The following is a 17,135-nucleotide window of genomic DNA, read 5'->3' as shown; positions in this document are numbered from 1 at the left end:
CCCGGATGTAGCAGGTGCCAGGACTTCCACCCAGGTACAGGAGGAAGACCGTATATCCATTATCCGACTTAGAGAGTAAAGGCCCTGGGGCAGAAGTTTGCCCTACAAAAGAACACAGACAGATCTTTAAGCCAGGATTCTGTACCTAATACAACTTGTTTTGGCAAAAACAAGGAACTTATTGGTTCACATACCTAAAAGGCCAGAGGTGGTGGACTTCAGGACCAGCTATATCCAGGGGTTCAAACCATGTCATCAGAGCTCCCTCTTACACCATATTCAGCTCTATTTTCCTCTGTCTGTTTTTTTCTCTACTGAAAATGGACTTCTTCAAGTGTTCAAGGAGAGAGGTCACCAGTTGGTTTGACGTAATAGCCCAGCCAAGCACCCCAATAGGAAGAGAGCTTTGCTGTCTGAATTAGCCCTGCAAAAGTCCTGAGACTGGATCTCATTGACTGGCCTGGATCAGTCACATGACCATGCCTAGCCCAGTCACGGTGGCCAGGGACAGGCCATTCTGCTTGTCTGGGCCTGGGAGCGCGAGCTCAGTCCTGGGAACTACCTGGCCTGAGAGTGGAGAAAGACAGCTCTCCCAGCAACCTCCGAAGACAGGTGTGCGTGCCAGGCTGGCAGAACAGGGCTGTGCCCCATATGGGGAACCCAGATGCCCTGGAATGGCAGAACTTTCTGGGTTCTGTCTCCCCCCAGCAGCCACTCGTCACAGCCTGGGAAGGTGGGCCCGCCTGCCCCCAGCATCTCAGAGCCCCAGGCAGGAACCCTACCTCTTCTCTGAGCAGACTGTTCTGGTCCAAACATGCCACGAGAAATTCTTCAGAGAATCTAGCCTGCCCCTGGTTTCCCGGAGAAAACAGATGGCCCAAATCATTGCATGTGTTTCCTGATGCTTCTGCATCGCACCACGTGGGCCCTTTCAGAGTCCCCCAGTCATGAAAGGAGAGTATTCATCCCACACTCGGGACTGACTATTGCGTTTTGTTTTTCTTCTTCATCTTCAGGATCATGAGTCCCGTGAAAAACAACGTGGGCAGAGGCCTGAACATCGCCCTTGTGAATGGTGAGTCGCTGACCCAGCCCCCCGACAACTCCCACCAGGCTCTCAGCACTGGGGAGGGCAGGGGGTGGGGTGGCGTGGCTGGCCTGGGGGAACGGAAGGTCGGAAAGACCTGGTTCAACCGCAGACCTGGGAGGATACACTTCTTGAAACATGACCCATCCTCAGAGCCACCCCTGCTTAAACCAACACACACGAGGCCATAGGGGACAACCAATGGCAATGCGAGATCACATGCTGAATGCACACCTTCATTCATTCATTCAACAAACATGGGCAGCAGCTACTGCGGGCCAGGCCCTGTACAGGGCACTGGGGTCAGCAGCCATGAACCGGAAGGACAGATCCTGGCTTCGCAGCGCCCATGGGTGTCAGTGAAGCCCACAAACAATGCCAGTGTAGAGAGCATCTCGGAAGCACAGCTATGGGAGCTGGGACACAGAGTGGGCCGGGGGAGCAGGGGAGGCTTCCAGAGGGAGGCAGTGATCCACAGAGGCGTAAAGAGAGTAGAGGTTGCCAGGAGGAAAGTGGGGGAGGCTCCTCCAGGCAGGGGCCACACGGTGCAGGGGGCAGAGAAGGGAGAGGGAGGGGAGGGGCTCGCGGGTCTTTCTGGCTGAAACCTGGAAGAGGCAGTGGGGAGAGGTGAGGCCTGCAGAGATGGGGCCCTGCATGGACAGACGGGAGTCAGAGAACAGCCTGGCCAGCTTCCTGGGAGCCTGGGCGGAGGGGCAAGGCAGGAGAGCGGGACGGCTGAGCACCGCTCCTCCAGTCTGAAGACTGCCCGGGCCTGTTCCCCTCCAGCCTCGGGACAGTGGCTGCTGGCATGGTGGCTCCTTCCATGCGGGCAGCTCAGGTGGTCTCAGCACTCCTCCGTGCAAGCCAGACCCCGGATGACTGCAGGAGCCTGAGCTTGCGTGGACAATCCCAGCCAATCTGCCCTCACCCCACAGTGCAGAGGGCAGGAAATGGCTCCAGCTGCAGTGAGCCGGCTGAACCTGCTGAGTTTCTCTTCCCCCAAATGGGCCGCCACCTGAGAAAACCTCTTTGAATATTCTCCCATGAGATGGCCCCAGAATGGAGCCTCTTTTCGCTGCCTCTCACAAAGCCAAAATTTAAAAATAGCCATCAATGACAATAAGAGTTAACATTTATTGAGCACTTATTGTGTGCTGTTCATTTAGCCTCATCGCTATGCTAGAATAAAGCTATGCTCAATAGCCCCATTTTCTAGGTAAGAAATGGAGGCTGAGAGAGGCTAAGCAACTTACCCATGGTCGCACAGCCAGTAGTACGGTCTAGATTTGAACTCAGATCTGGCTGACTCCAGGTTTTAATCACTCTGCTGAACTACCTCCCTGGACTAGAAACCTGAAGCACATAGACAGCCCACCTGCGTGCCAGCTCTGGGGAAGTCCGACAAATCATCTCGGGGCCTCGGGGCCCTCATCTGTCTATAATGAGCCAGAACAACAAAAGAATTGCTAAAGATCCGGTAGTTCTTAAGCTTTCAGTGGGGCAGAGATTCCTTTGAGAAACCGTTCAAACTATGCTGCCACCATCTCCCTCCAGTTGCAGAAAAATCCACAAACGCACACAGTCAAACAAGCAGTTTGAGGGGTTCTTTGGCCCTTTCCAAGAGCCTCAGGTGAAGCTCTATGTGGACGTTACGTGGCTCTGAGAATCCTGGAGGGGCTGCTATGTGAGCCTGGCCACACTGCAAGGAGAGCTGCCACTGCCCAGGGCCTGTCCCCTACCTGCTCCCAGAAGCCGCAAGCAGTGCTGCCATCCCTTCTGCAACACCTCCATCTAGTGGCAGAAAGGGAGAACTGCACTTTCCTCCAGAATACCTCGGTTCCTGGAGGATGTGGCTCTTTGCCTCCTCCTGGCACAAAACCCAAAAAACGCAATTCACATTCCTGGGCCCTGGGAAGCTGAGTACCATTTAGCTAACTACACATCTCTTTGCCTTCAAGAGTTGGAGGACTCAAGTTGCAGATTTTCTATTTAGGTGGGAATACTGATGAAGATCATCATTCTTGTGACGATTTTGCAGCTAAAATCTATCTTGTATGCTTACTATTTTAAATATACCACATTTAGTTCTCATGACCCATTGTGCAGATGCAAAAATTGAGGTCAAAATGTTAAATCGCACGTGAGGAAGTGGCAGGACAGAGCACAGACTCGGATTGGGTAGATTCTGTTCGATTCCAGAGACGCCCTCAGCCATTATGTTCTCAGACCGCTCAGATCAGCCCAGCAATCACTGGGCACCAGCTTCAGTCCTGCGCGCTCCTCACGGGACCCGATTCCATTCAATTCTCATTCTATTCTTAGACTTCAGACTACAGATTAGCCATCTTCAACAACATGACAAGCAGAAGGTAACAGTTCTGCTCTCTTGGCCCCTAGGAACCACGGGAACGGTGATGCAACAGAAAACCTTTGACATGTACTCTGGAGGTAGGCGCCTCTCCTGCACTGGGGTCGCAGGGTGGGCTGAGCCCCTTCTCGGGGCAAGGGAGCCATTGCCGCGGGCTGCCTGACGCTTATTTTCCACAGGAGACACCCAGAAAGAGGCACGGTGGGGGTTGACTCAGATCCCGAGATAAGAATCCAAGTGCAGTAGTTTGGGAGGTGAGCTCAGGAAAGGTCGGCAGGGGAGCAGGGAGGAGGACAGGGAAAGGAAGGGAGCCGGTAGGGACTGTGATCTCAAGCCATTCAACACCACAGTGGGAACTCTGGAGCCAGCATCAAATACATGCCTCAGAGATATCCCAGAGAAATGAGGGAGCGGCCCTAGCCCTAATTCCCTGGCACTTCCCAGCACTTCTGGCCTGCTCCTGGGTGGGAGGAGCGGGGCTGAGTGGAGTTGGAGGCCAGAGAAGACCCTCAAGCAGAGAAGTGCCAGTGCTGGCAGTCAGGGGCCAGGCAAGTGTCACTAAAGTGCTGAGGACGAGGGCATGTGGCTACACCCACTCAAGCTCCGCTAGGTGAAGGGAACTTGGATCTCTAGTAACCCAAGGACAGGTCAAGGCCTCCTGAGGTCCAGAAATGACTTCTCTCGGGCTCCGAGCTCTCTGCGCCGCCTGCAGATGCCTGTCCTCTCTCTCTGCGCAGACATGCTGTTGAGCTTCTCTGTGCACATGCTTTCCCCTTAGGAAGTCGCTGCCCTCCTTGCCCTTAGCACACCCAGGCAAGACAGGGCACTGACCTACCTCGGCTGAAATCCTGGACATCTAAGTTCCCACCAGCAGCCTCGTCACCCACCAGCCACCTATGGGTGGGGTGGGACCCTCACTCAGCATTCCCAGCATCTTTCAAAGCGTGGTGGAGTCAGTTCCAGGCCCGGTATGCCAACCCCAGCGCCCTCCGACACAGGAGGCTCCAGGAGGAGTGGAAAGCAGCAGGAGGCAGAGATCTGGGCCCTACAGGGACTGGTTTCCATCAGGGCAGAGGAGCTGAGCTCCAGCCCCTGGTTGGAGCCCAGCTAGATGCAGTTTCCCTTCCACCTCCCTGAGACCACAGGGCCAGCTGCAGGCTTGGCCACCATGGGGTACAGAGCATGTGTGACCATTGACCCCAGAAAGCCCCTCGCAGAGTGGAAGGGTCTTTGCTACTGCCAACAGCTGAGTTTCCTCTCTCCTGAATCCCTCCATCTTTGCCTCAGCCCCCAGAGAAAAACCACCTTGCCTACTCCCACCTAAACACGTGAGCCCAAAAAGGGGAGTCATCAGGCAGCAAAGAGCAGGAACCCTCTCAGCTTTGCAAACACAGGAAGGTGCTGAGCTGTGGGAAGTGGGGAATGTTAGGAAGGTGGTCTGTGGTACCACTCAGAGGTGGGCAGCTCGACCCTGTCCTGGCCCCAGGACTTCAGAGGACCCTACCTGGCCGTCCCCAAGCTACACCCCAGCTCATGGGTGAGGAGTCTGTGGGGCCAGAGGATGTGCCAACCTGGAGCCTGCAGCAGGGCCCAGGCAGGCCTGTTCCCGGGTGCGCCCCTCCCTCAAGCTGGCAGCCGGGGGTAGCTGGGTGGGAGGGTGGCATGGGAGGAACTTGGACACGCACACTGAGGTGTCCACGTGCAGGCGTGCAAGGCCCTCCCGGCACAGGAGGGAGCTGGGACAGGGCTGAGAAGAGAGGGGGGCAGGCCACGGGCTGAGGGCCAGAGGCCTTCACTCATTCTCTGCCCGGGCGCCTGCAGACGTTCAGGTGGCCTGGGGCCAGGTCTGTGGAGAAGGCCCAGCTCTGGAGGCAGAAACTTCAGACTCATGACCCGAAGCCGCTAGCGCCTCTGGAGCCTCACTGTCTTTACGTGTGGAACAGAGGTGACCACAGTGTTTACTCCGTAAGAGTGATGTGGGGATTCAATGATAACCTGAAATAATTGCGGGGAGGCGGCCCAGCCCGGCTGGCGGAGGGGCCCAGGGAAGCCAATTTAGTCTCTCTTCCCTTTCTGCCTCCCTCATTCCATCCCACTGGTTCGGAAGCAAGGAGGTCATCTGTCAGAATGAAAAGGGAAAAAAATGTTTAAAGATTAAACTAAGCTTTAAAATGCCTTATTATGAGCTTGGATATAACCGTGGCTGATGGAGACCCAGAAACAGACGCATTTGGAGAGCAAGCAGCCCTTTCCCCCAGGAGACAAAAGAGGACCATGGCTTTTTAAAGCTCGGTGATAATTAGCAGCAGGCACACTTCTTTTTCCCCAAACATCCACTTTCCACATCAGACCAGCACTGGACTGTAATATCTGCTAACGACACAAGTGAACGAATGCTGCTTTCCCGGCACACCCTTTTTGTCCTGAAAGTTCAGGGCCTTTCATCAGACGAGTAGCTGCAGTGGCTGACTGGGGGGTTGTGTTACTGGGCGGCCAGCAGCTGGCCTTCGTTGAGGAGTTGATTCTTCCCCTCGGTCCAAGGGGTCCCCACTGGAATACTAAGAATCAAGGCTGGCTCTGTGGGCCTCGAACCTGTGGGCAGAGCAGTGACACAGGGTCCTGTGCTTAGAAGAATCTCATACTTGGTTTGCCATCTCGGTCTTGAAATTCTCAAGCTTTTAATAAAAGACCCCTCATTTTCATTTTGCACTAGGCCCCCCAAATTACATAGCCAATCCTGCTAATAAATTTTAATTCCACTGCAGTGCACTTACGGTATGCTGAAAGTCATCGTCACATTTGCACTTTACAAAGATGCTATGAGTGGGGCTATTACTCATCCTCATTTGACACATATAGTCCCTGCTTTAACCACGGGGCTATTCTTTCCCAAACTTCAGCCATTCAAGAGCCTCTTAAGTTGTACCCTATCTAGAATACCATCTGCATTATTAGTATTTTCCTTTAAATTGGCTTACCTTTTTTATATGTCATAAATATGTCTTAAAAGGAAACTGTATTACTGCCTTAAGTAGAAAGCCATTATTACTTATTATGCAGGGAAGGTGGTTACAAAAATAAAGATAACGGAAACAAATCATCATCCTCACAGTGAGCTGGAAGCTGCTGCCTCCCCAGGTGCCGAGCCTAGGCCTGCTCTCAGTTTAACATTAATAGCTCTGCAAGTTAGGGAGGCATTAAAGACACAAACGAAGTCTTGCTTCTTGTTGTAGCAGGAGAGCTGCAGTAGACTCACGTCTCTCTCAGTGAGGTTGGTTGTCTGACGCCATATGTGTTCCTTCTAAACTCAGCACAATCTGGGCACCATCCAGTGTAGAAGGGAGCAAGGGGTGTGCAAAGAACCCAGAGTTCCTGAGGGATGAGGGTGCCTGGTCCCCTGACGGGCAGGCCCACAAGGGCCCTTTGACCAGTAGTTCTCACCCCCAGTGGCACATCATACTCACCCGATGGGACACAGTCACCAGTGTCCAGAAGCCGTTGCAGATCATGTCTCGCTGCTCACTGCTCACCCCCAAGGCAAAGGCTGCAGGGGGCTCCACCCACGGGTGCTGCCTCCTCCTGGCTTCTGAGCTCAGTGTCCCCCTGCCCCAGGCCACTCCTAGACAGTAGAAGAGAGTGAGAATGACCAGCAGTCATTTCCCCTAAATGACCAGCACCTCATTTTCCTTCCTCCCCCAGATGTTCAGGTCCTGGTGAAATTCCTTAAAGAAATTCCAGAGGGCACCCTGGTGCTGGTGGCCTCCTACGATGACCCAGGGACCAAGTAAGTAGAAAACTCCACCTGCCAGGCCAGGTGGTGATGAAAACCAAATACTTCCAAACTCTGCATGCCCGGTCCTCTCTCCTGCCAGCTCCACCTCTGGCAACTTATCCTGAGGAAATCATCAGATGAGTGTGCAAAGAATGTACTAGAAGGTTCATCACAGCCTCCGTTACAACAGTGTAAAACTGGAAACGTTCTCCCTGTCCAATAATAGCTGACCAGTTACAGAAATTATGACATGGTGACATATGATATATTATATATGCATACATGAAGATCTATTGCATCAAAAATGATGGTGCAGAAAATATTTAGGACATGGAAGAACGTTCACTCTCTAGTGCTCAGTGAGGGAAAAAAACCAATATATCAAAATGTTGATGATGATTATGTCAAGGGAAAGAGGTGAGGTTGTATATTTTAGTTGCTTCTTGGCCATGTTCTGTATTTTCCAAATGGACGTGTATTATATTTGTAAACAGAAAGAGCGCTGTTTTAGCACCTCTCCAGCCGCACCCAAGGCCCTTTTGGAGAGGAAGGCTCAGACCCCTCCTTCTGTCCTTCCCGAGCACAGCCCTGGTCTCTGCGCGCCCCGCCCAGGATAGATGACGAACGCGGCAGCAGAGGGTGGGAACCTCACCCTGCTCTTAGCCCGACACCCGGTGCCCCTCCGAGCCACCCCTGCACCCTGACCATCCTCTCTGGTCCTCTGCAGAATGAATAAAGAAATCAGGCAGCTCTTCTCCAATTTGGGGAGTTCCTACGCAAATCAGCTGGGCTTCCGGGACAGCTGGGTCTTCTTAGGGGCCAAAGACCTCAAGAACAAAAGCCCCTTTGAGCAGGTGGGTTCCTGGCCACTGCCCCGTGCCCGCGCAGAGGGTGGAGGGCAGCAGGGATGGACGGATGAGGAGCCGGGTGGGGGCGGGAAGGACAGTCACCCACCACGGGCCTTGTTGAGAGGAGTCTCTGGGGAGCATCACCCGGTTGTCATTCGCTCCAAAGGGCAGGGAGGTCCGACTGGGTGGGCCCCAGAGGGAAGCTGCCTTGGCCATTTTGCAAAAGGTGGGCCATATGTGAATGCGTTGCTATGTGGATAAGTGCCAGATAAGAGAAGGAAAAGGAGAAAATAAGGACGAAGGGAAAGTGAGGCATGGATGAAAGAGACAGACACGCAGAAATGCCGGCTGTGTGAGGGGCAAGGGAGCCGGAGCAGGGCAGGACGCCTGGCTGCCGGTCCCAGCTGTGACCTTGGCCTGCCCTTCCCCCTCCAGGCCTCAGTGTCCCCACCTGTAAAAGGAAAGGTTTGGACCAGGGGAGCCCTGAGTCCTTTCTAAGCTTCCTGTGGAGAAAGTGAACCTGCAGCCAGCAGGGAAATGGAAAGAGCCTCCATGGGCCTGTGGAAGGAGTCGGGGGGTGGGGGACGTAGCATGGGGTGGCCCTGAGGAGCACCCGCTGGAGGAAGGAGGGAGTTGGCAGTTCCCTGAAGGTCCCCAGGGAAATGCTGTGACTTCTGTCCCCATCTGTCCATCTCCAGTGTGAAGCAATTCCAGAAACCTGGGAGAATGGGCCAGGCCTTCCCCAGCGTGACGTAGGCCGGTCTCCGGTGGTGAGAGCATTTGTCTCTGCCCAGATCCCAAGACAGGGAGATAAGGGTCAAGACTTCAACATATGGGACACTGAGCAGAGCAGACTCTGACCCGAGGGCAGTGGGGAGCCTTGGGAGGCCTGATCAGGAGAGTGGCAAGATCAGACTGACAATAAGAAAGACGAGCACTCAGCTGGCGCTTGTGCGGTGCAGACACGCGCTGAACAAGTCATGAGCAGGGTCACTTGTGTTCTCATCTCACAGATGAGAAACCAGAGACTTGGAGAGTTTCTCACCAGCTTGCTCGGGGCCCAGAACCCCTCAGGATGCGGCCGCCTTTCCCACACAGCTGCACCTGCCTCCACAAACGCTCCTGTCCTTATCCGTTTAGAGCAGCCTCCCTGGCCAGGTGTGCAGAACTCCGTGGAAGGGAAACGCGTCCAGTCGGCAGGTGGGGGGAGGCGCAGCAGCCTGGGGCCGGGGCTGGGAGAGGCAGAGAGGGGCACATGTGGGGACACATGCTGGGCTGGAAGGATTTTTTTTTCCTTGTCTGGAAAATATTGGTTTGGTTTGTATGTGTGAGTTTCTAAGAGAATGTGTTTGTTTTTTTAAAGTAAGGAATAGTTCCATGTAGCCTGCATCTGAGGGTGCTGGGAGGGGCTCTAGGGAGAGGCCCGAGGCCGCACCAGCAGGCGGGTGCTGGGCTGCCCAGAAGCGCAGGCACCAGACCCACCAAACCCAGCCAAGGCAGCATGTAGGAAGTCCGCAAGCACAGGAAACTCAGCACCGACTTTTACCTGTTCATGATCGGTTCACCAGGACTCACTATCCGAAAATAAACCAAAGACCACCAGTGACTAAACCAATGTGTCCTTTGTTCCCATGCGTGGGAAACTGGGTTTCAGAGAAGCAGTATTCAGGTGAATTCCTTTTTTCCTTCCTAAGGGTCAACTATAATTATCCCAACAGGAGATTTTGCCATTTACATTTTTTCTTTCATAAACTAAACCTGAGTATTTTAGACACGACCTCAACTGATTTTGTTCTCTTCATATATTTATTACTAGTATTAATTAATATTACACAGTGGTTCCACCACTTACCACCTGGGTGAGCACAGGCAGTGACCTTGGCCCTCTGTGCCTTGGTTTTCCCATCTGTGGAATGGGGTGGTAACAGCGCTCGCTCTGTAGGCCCACTGCGCAGATTAAATACATATGGCATTTCAGAACAGCACCTGGCATAGAGCAAGTGCTCAAGAATTGCTAGGAGTCTTCCTTTTATTATTGCTATTATTGTTATTTAGGGTGTCCTGGGGGGCTGATGGAGAATTGGGGGAAGGGGCTAAGGCTCTCCAAGCCCCCTCCCCCAACACTTAGTGACCCCACAGGGCATGATAGCAGTAACTGGGCTCTGATCCCATCTCTGAGACCTTAGACAAGTTGCACCCCCTCTCTGAGCCTCAGTTTCCCCATCTGTGAAATGGGTCAGTAGTATCCAACACCCCGCCCCCCACAGGGCTATGGTGAGGATGGAGTGAGTGAGGCACTTAGGTTTTAAAGCACAACGCACGGGCAGGTGTGGGTCCTATACAGCCTCCCCCATTGTCTGTGTTTCTCTGTCTTCTCTCTCTCTAGTTCTTAAAGAACAACCCAGAAACGAACAAATACGAGGGCTGGCCGGAGCTGCTGGAGCTGGAGGGCTGCGTGCCCCTGAAGACAGCTTAGGGTGGCTGTGGCTCTCCCTGGGCCGGGGGCCTGAGGAAGCCCCTGCCTGCCTTAGGAGCCAGAGCCCTGGCAGGGGCCGAGGAGGAAGAGGAGTGGACACCGGCAGCACGAAGGAAAGTCTGATGGTCTGGAGCACTGTGACCGCTTCCTCTCTCTGGAAACAAAACCCTCCCGCTGGGCAGACGGGTCCTGCCTGGGAGACGGCCAGCCTCAGAGGGTCCTTCTGGGACAGCCGTCTGTGGAGAGAACAGGTGTGCCTTCGTCAGGGACGCTGATGATGGTCAGTCCTGAGGAAGGACTGGCTGCCCACACTGGAGCAAAATTAAATTTTATTTTTGTTGATTTTGAACAAACTTTCCGACCACTCAAGTTTCCACGTTTCTCCCTGGGACTGAACTGGTCTAGACTCAGCTAGCTTGGGCCACGGGTTTGGATGGCTCGGCGACAGCTTCGGGCACACCGTCAGGCAGCCGGGAAGCAGCTCGGCGTTGCAGGGATCACCCTTAGGTGTGGAGGAATTCTTGGTCCCCGGTGTCATGTGTAAGATGGAGGTAACAGAGTCAGCTGGAGGACAGGACACAGAGGACAGCGTCATTACCGGCTGCTTGAACGAGAGCCGGAGAAAACCCGGAGCGGGAGAGGGAGAGGAGACGGCAGATCTGAGACCGAGGGGAGAGAACAGGGAGACACCCTGGCCGCCTCCGCGGTCGCTGGAAGCAGACGCTGACAGTGATTCTAGGAAACACAGTAGGGGACTGAGGGGCTGAGACAGGGAAGGGAGGGCAGCCAATAAAGGGCGTGTTATCAACCCAGCTACCACTGCGGGTGACTGGGGCTCAACCCTGCCAGGAGCCTCTAGGAGTCCGTGTAGAACAGCCCCCCGTGGGCTGAGGGAGCTGGGGTATTCATCCACCAACTACCATCAGCCGTTGTTGGGGCTGCTGGTGTTGGGGGTAAGGTGAATTGCTAGGCACTTGTCGTATGCCCTACCTAGGAAGAGTGGTCACCTGTGGCTTCACAGCAACGCTGGGGCACACTGACGTGGAAGGCCCAAGGGATACAGTGCCAAGACCTGCCTGCAGTCTCAGAAGGGCCCAGTGCCCAGCGCGTCCCGGGACGGGGGCACAGGAGCAGAAAGCACTGGTGCTCAGCCCCAGGGTGTGTGCTGGGGAGACTGCAAACCTCATGGAGAAGCAGCTCCCGGTCCGAGTGCAAATGCCCACCAGTGTCTTGGGGCTCACAGTTCCCAAGTCCTGGGGACAAGGAGGGCCGCAAATGGGCCCAGAGGGCCGGGGCAGAGAGGAGCACAGAGTGTGGGGCCATGGCGGGCTGGGGCATGGGCTACGTAGCAGTGGAGTCTGAATCAAGGCCCAGTGCCTGGGGGGACGGCTGTGAGCAGGCTTGGCCGAGGAAGTCGGCTGAAGGTGCCCGCCAGCCACCCCGCCAATCCCATAGCTCCCCACCCACCCTCAGTCACCCTCAGGGATACAAGGGGGAGCTTGCTGGCAGCCCCCAATAACCATTTACACCCACATCCGTATAATCCTTGGAAAAACTCCTGGCCAGAAACCGCTCTGGGAATGAAGGTGGCAGGAAATTTCCATCATTCCCATGAACACATTTGTATGTTTGGAAACTTTTCTTTACAACAAGCAAAAGTACCTTATAAAATTTTAAAAGAACCAATAAAGACTTCTAAAGTGAGCTCACAGCCAGAGACAGGGCTAGGCAGAGAGTTCCTGGCAGTGGCCACTATTTTAAGAGGACATGGTTTAGCCACCTGGTTGTAAGAAAAGATGCACAGGAACTGTTCTAGAAGCTGCATTGCACGGCACTTTAAAGAAGACAAGAACACATCAACTGGCTCACTCAGACAATTGCGGAAAGGGTCTCCCGGAGACCAGGGAGCTTGGAAAGGCAGCACACTGGAGCACAGAGGGCCCTCCCAGCTTTCACTCTTTTTTTTTTTTTTTTTGAGGAATAAAGTCTTTATTGGGCTCAGACTAGGAGTCCATGGGTCTTGAGGACCTCTGTGTATTTGTCAATTTTCTTCTCCACATTCTTTTCGGCCTGTTTCCGTAGCCTCATGAGCTGCATTTTCTTCCGGTAGTGGATCTTGGCGTTCTTCCTCTTCTCCTCCAGGGTGGCTGTCACAGCCTGGTACTTCCAGCCAACCTCATGAGCCAGGCTCCCCAGGTAGTCAAACTTTCTCGTAGGCTTCAGACGCACAACCTTGAGGGCAGCTGGAACCACCATCCGCTTTTTCTTGTCATAGGGCAGTGGGATCCCATCAAACACCTTGAGGCGGTCCAGGGCAGCCTGGCCTCGCTTAGTCTTGTGGGGCAGCATGCCCTAGGGAAGGGGATGGCAGGCTTGCTCAGGGCGGCTCAAAGGGACACCTACCCTCCCCCACCAGGGCAGGCAGACGGTGGCCTCAGATGGTAGTGCATGTAGACTTATCCAGCTTTCACTTCTGATGGTCAGTCTGAACGCTTCTTTGGAGAACTGTCTTCGGGCTACTGGCGCCTTCTTTGCTCACAAATGTTAATACAAAGAGAAGGCAGGGAAGTGCCAGGGAGTTCCCAGCACCCCAGGGTGGTCCTTAGCCAGGCTCCTTGTGTCAGGGCGGGACAACCAGGAGGTGTAATTTACATTCCAGGGTTCCTAGGAGGATCAGGCTGAAGCTGGGACTTGGCCTGAAAGCGTCTCCTTGCATGGCCGCCTCCCCTGCCCCTTCCTGCTCCTCCACTCCTGGCGTCTCTCTATTCAGGGGCCAGACCTTAAAAAATCACCTGCATGAGAATCCTCATCCCAAAGGTGCCTTCTGGGGGACCCGTCCTAAGAGAGGTTGTGGGCATTGCCACCTGGGTGGGGCTCTGCCTGAGCCGGGGCTGGGACATGCGACCTCCAACCTCCGGGTCTCTGCAGTAAGTATTGTCACAAACAGGGCCAGTCCCTGAAAGGCTCAGGTGGAGGGAGCCGCAGGCCGAGGAGCCTGTGGACGAAGCCAGGTGCTATACCACTCTGGGGAACACGACTGTAGATCACGCCCCTCCCACCTCCTCCTCCTTGACAAGGTGCAGGGCTGAGACGACACCGTTACAAAAGTCCAATGGGCCATCAGTTGTTCCTCCAAAACCCGCCACGGAGACCGCATTCTCCAGCCAGCCCTGGGCCTCCCTGGGGCGCACAGCACGAAAGTGCAAACACCCATCAGACTGTCAACATCATTTTTAGGACATTTTTGCCACTCTAGGGATTCCCAGGTCAGCTCGGCCTTAGGTCAGGACAGAGAGCCGGAGAACCTGACTGCAGGGAGTTGGGTCTACGTCCCCATTAAGAGGCAGTTTCCTCACTCGAGGCTCTTCCTCACTTGTGGGCCTCGGGGGCGGGCAGGCACTGGGAGTCCTGCAGCGGAGAAAACCAGATACCTTCCCTGCGCAGGCGGGCATGAGGCTTAATGAGGGCTGCCCGGGAGGAGAAGCTGCGGCCCTACCCCCGCTGTGGGGTCTGGGAAGGCATCGGGAGGAAGCAGCATCCACACTGAGCCCTGGGAAAGCCAAAGGGGAGGCAGGAGCGAGTCAGGCCAGGGAGAGGCAGAGGGCGGGGGACAGGGCTGAGTTGGGGGGTGAGAGCTGAGGGGCCCTGTGAGCCGGGCAGAGGGCTTGGACGTTGTCCCTGGGCAGGGGACACACTGAGAGATTTAAGCTGGGTTGTGGCATCATCAGATCTGCATTTTTGGAAAAATTCCTGGCCGCCGTGCAGAGAACGGAGTGGAGGCAGGGAGGCCAGTGAGGAAGCTGCTGTACCATCGGGGAGAGAGGGTGGTGGCCTAGACCAGGAGGGGGCACGGGGATGGGGAAGGGGGGCCGTCCCTGGATACTCAGAAAGTAAAATGGATAAGACTTGGGACTAATTTTCTCATTGGGGTGGACCAGCCTCAGGAATCTCTGCAAGCTAATCATGGCCTCAGAACTGGGGGCTTGTGTTTACCTCCCCTCTCCCTAACAACGCGCCCCCCACCCGAGCCGGGGAGTGGGGAGCGGGCAGTGAGGGGCATGTATCTGTTCCCCCCGCCTCAGCCGGAACTTTCCAGAGCTGTAGTTCTGGTCCTCGCCAGTAGGTGGCAGCCCGAGCTAGAAAGGGGAGGGCTGCAAGGCTTCCCCAACCCTCCCGCCTCTTGGGGGATGGCCCAGTGCTTGCTGAACTGGTTGTCTGGGACGTCCCCCTGAGCAGCGGATCTGTCATTTGTATTATCGTATTAACAGCACAGTAACAGCAACACTAACTTCTACGGAGAATTGCCGTTTCTGGGTGCTCTGCTCAGAGCTTTACATGAATTACCTCATTTCATCCTCACAGCCCCTCATTCTGGGGCCGGGAACCTTGTTATCCCCTTTTACACATGAGGAAAACGAGGCTCAGAGAGGCCAAGTGACTTGTCCAAAGTCATACAGATAAGAAGCTTCAGAATAAAGATTGGAATCCCAGGCTGTCTGCATCACTACATAGAACAGAAACTAAAACTACTCTGAGGCAAATAATGTTTCTCCCCCTCCTCTCCCTCCTCCTCCTCCTCCTCCTTCTCCTCCTTCCCCTCATCTCCCTCCTCCCTCTTCTCCTCTTCTCCCTCCTCCCTGTCCCTCCTCTCCGTACTCCACAACCTGCTCCTCCTGAACAATTCTCAAGACGTTTGAAGGTCGCACCAAACCTGAGTCAACATTCTCCACATCCACCATCATCATGGCGGGGAAGTGGGCTTGGGGACTAGGAACTCCTCTTCGTGTAGCCCCTCACACTTTGTGAGCCTTGCTTCCTGCCACGAGGCTGCGGGTCAGGGAGGAGCAGGGGTTTATTCCATTGTGCGGATGGAGAGAGAGAGAGGCTAAGAGGTGTGCCCAGACCGCACAGTGAGATGGGCGAAGATGAATCTAAAATGCCTGATCCCTGGCCCTCCACCTCTTCACTCCATAAATCATCTGGGTAGTATTCCCACTGCCTCCCCTGTGCCAGGTGCTGTGCTGGGCTGTGGGGCCTCCACCCCCGTTCCTCCTGCCCGTACTGCGTGGTCTGAACGCTGCATTCAAAACCTCGTCCCGCCAGGAGCTGGGCTTTCGGCGCAGCACTAAGTCATAGTTCAGCAGGACTGCAAGCAGATGGAAAATATTAACAAGTGTGTAAAATTCTTTTTCTCTCCTCCCATCCCACCAAGAGCCAAGCTGGTGGATAATTATGGAATGGCTGCCAAAGGAGCTTGATCTTCAGGGTTGACTTACAGCATTTTTACTGCTCCAGCTGACAGCCAATTTAGTCATTGCCCTTTACAATTTTGTGGACTCTCCTTACTGCAGGAAGTCACAAGCTGTGCCCAAGTCATGACTGGAACAGGCAGAGGAGGCCTGGGGACAGCTGAGGCAGGGCTGGACTCAGGAGAAGGGGCAGAGGAAGAAGTTGGCTGGAGGGGTTGTGGGTGTTGGAGGAAATACAGTAACAACAATAACAACAGTATTAATAACTAAGTGAGCACCTACGATGAGCCAGGGCTGTGCTAAGCACTCTGCGTTCTTAGCCTATTTCATTTAATCCTCCATCATGTGTTCTTCCACCAGCATTTGTTGAGTGACTACACTGTTCTAGACGCAGGGGATAAACTGACGAATAAGACAGACCAGGTCCCAGCTTTGGGGAGCTGCCATTCCAAGCAGGGAAGACAGGTAATAAACACAGAAATATCATTCCAGTAGCTGATAAATGCTATAAAAGGTAATAAACGGAGGGCCTGGGAGGCTGCTTTGCACAGGGGGTCATAGAAGGCTTCTCTCATTGAGTCTGAGAGATAAAAAAGGAAAGAAACAGCTGGGCGCGGTGGCTCACGCCTGTAATCCTAGCACTCTGGGAAGATCACTTGAAGTCAGGAGTTTGAGACCAGCCTGAGCAAGAGTGAGACCCCACCTCTACGAAAAATAGAAAAATTATCCGGACGTGTTGGCATAAGCCTGTAGTCCCAGCTACTTGGGTGGCTAAGACAGGAGGATCGCTTGAGCCCAGGAGTTTGAGGTTGCAGTGAGCTATGATGACACCACTGCATTCTAGCCCAGGTGACAGAGGAAGATCCTGTCTCAAAAAAAAAAAAAAAGGAAAGAAACATGGAAAGATCAAAGTATGGGGCAGAAGGGCGAATTCCAGGCAGAGAGAATAGCCAAGTGCAAAGGCCCTGAGGTGGGGCGAGGTGCCGTGATGCAGGAGCTGTCAGGGAGAGAAGGAAGCAGGAATGAGACCCTAGAGACAGGCGAGACAAGATAGACAGACCCCGTGGACCATGGGGGATTTCGGTCTATTGGCAAAGCTGGGTCCAGAATGTCTGATTCATGACCCTTCGCCAGCTGCCAGTCCATAAGTCATCTGTGTGTATCACAAGCACCTTCTCGGTGCCGGTGCTGTGCTAGAAGAAAGGGGAGGGTGCCAAAGTTTCCACAGCCTCCCACCTCCTGGGAGAAGGTGTGGTGCTTAATCTAACTGGTTATCCGGGACTCCCCAACGGACAGCAGTTCCATCATTTGTATCATTAACAGGGTGGTAACAGC

At 54.3% G+C, this 17,135-nt stretch overlaps 1 protein-coding gene and 1 pseudogene across 2 annotated transcripts in view; one reads left to right on the top strand and one right to left on the bottom strand.

The window, feature by feature from the left end:
- The window catches only part of FAM3D (family with sequence similarity 3, member D), a 35,785-nt gene extending 25,234 nt beyond the window's left edge, over positions 1–10,551 (top strand). The window contains exons 6-10 of the mRNA XM_012641180.1: positions 1,017–1,075; positions 3,485–3,535; positions 7,155–7,239; positions 7,955–8,081; positions 10,462–10,551. Coding sequence (XP_012496634.1) covers positions 1,017–1,075; positions 3,485–3,535; positions 7,155–7,239; positions 7,955–8,081; positions 10,462–10,551 — 412 coding nt within the window. The remainder of the gene's footprint in view (positions 1–1,016; positions 1,076–3,484; positions 3,536–7,154; positions 7,240–7,954; positions 8,082–10,461) is intronic.
- A 1,958-nt stretch (positions 10,552–12,509) lies between these two features.
- Positions 12,510–12,908, bottom strand: LOC105805281 (annotated as a pseudogene). Its single transcript, XR_001137201.1, has one exon. The product of XR_001137201.1 is annotated as a 60S ribosomal protein L13a pseudogene (transcript).
- Between the last annotated feature and the right edge of the window lie 4,227 nt (positions 12,909–17,135).

Source organism: Propithecus coquereli, unplaced genomic scaffold (genome assembly GCF_000956105.1).
Source record: "Propithecus coquereli isolate 6110/MARCELLA unplaced genomic scaffold, Pcoq_1.0 Scaffold1, whole genome shotgun sequence".
Taxonomy (NCBI): domain Eukaryota; kingdom Metazoa; phylum Chordata; class Mammalia; order Primates; family Indriidae; genus Propithecus; species Propithecus coquereli.
This window is presented reverse-complemented; position numbering and strand designations above follow the sequence as displayed.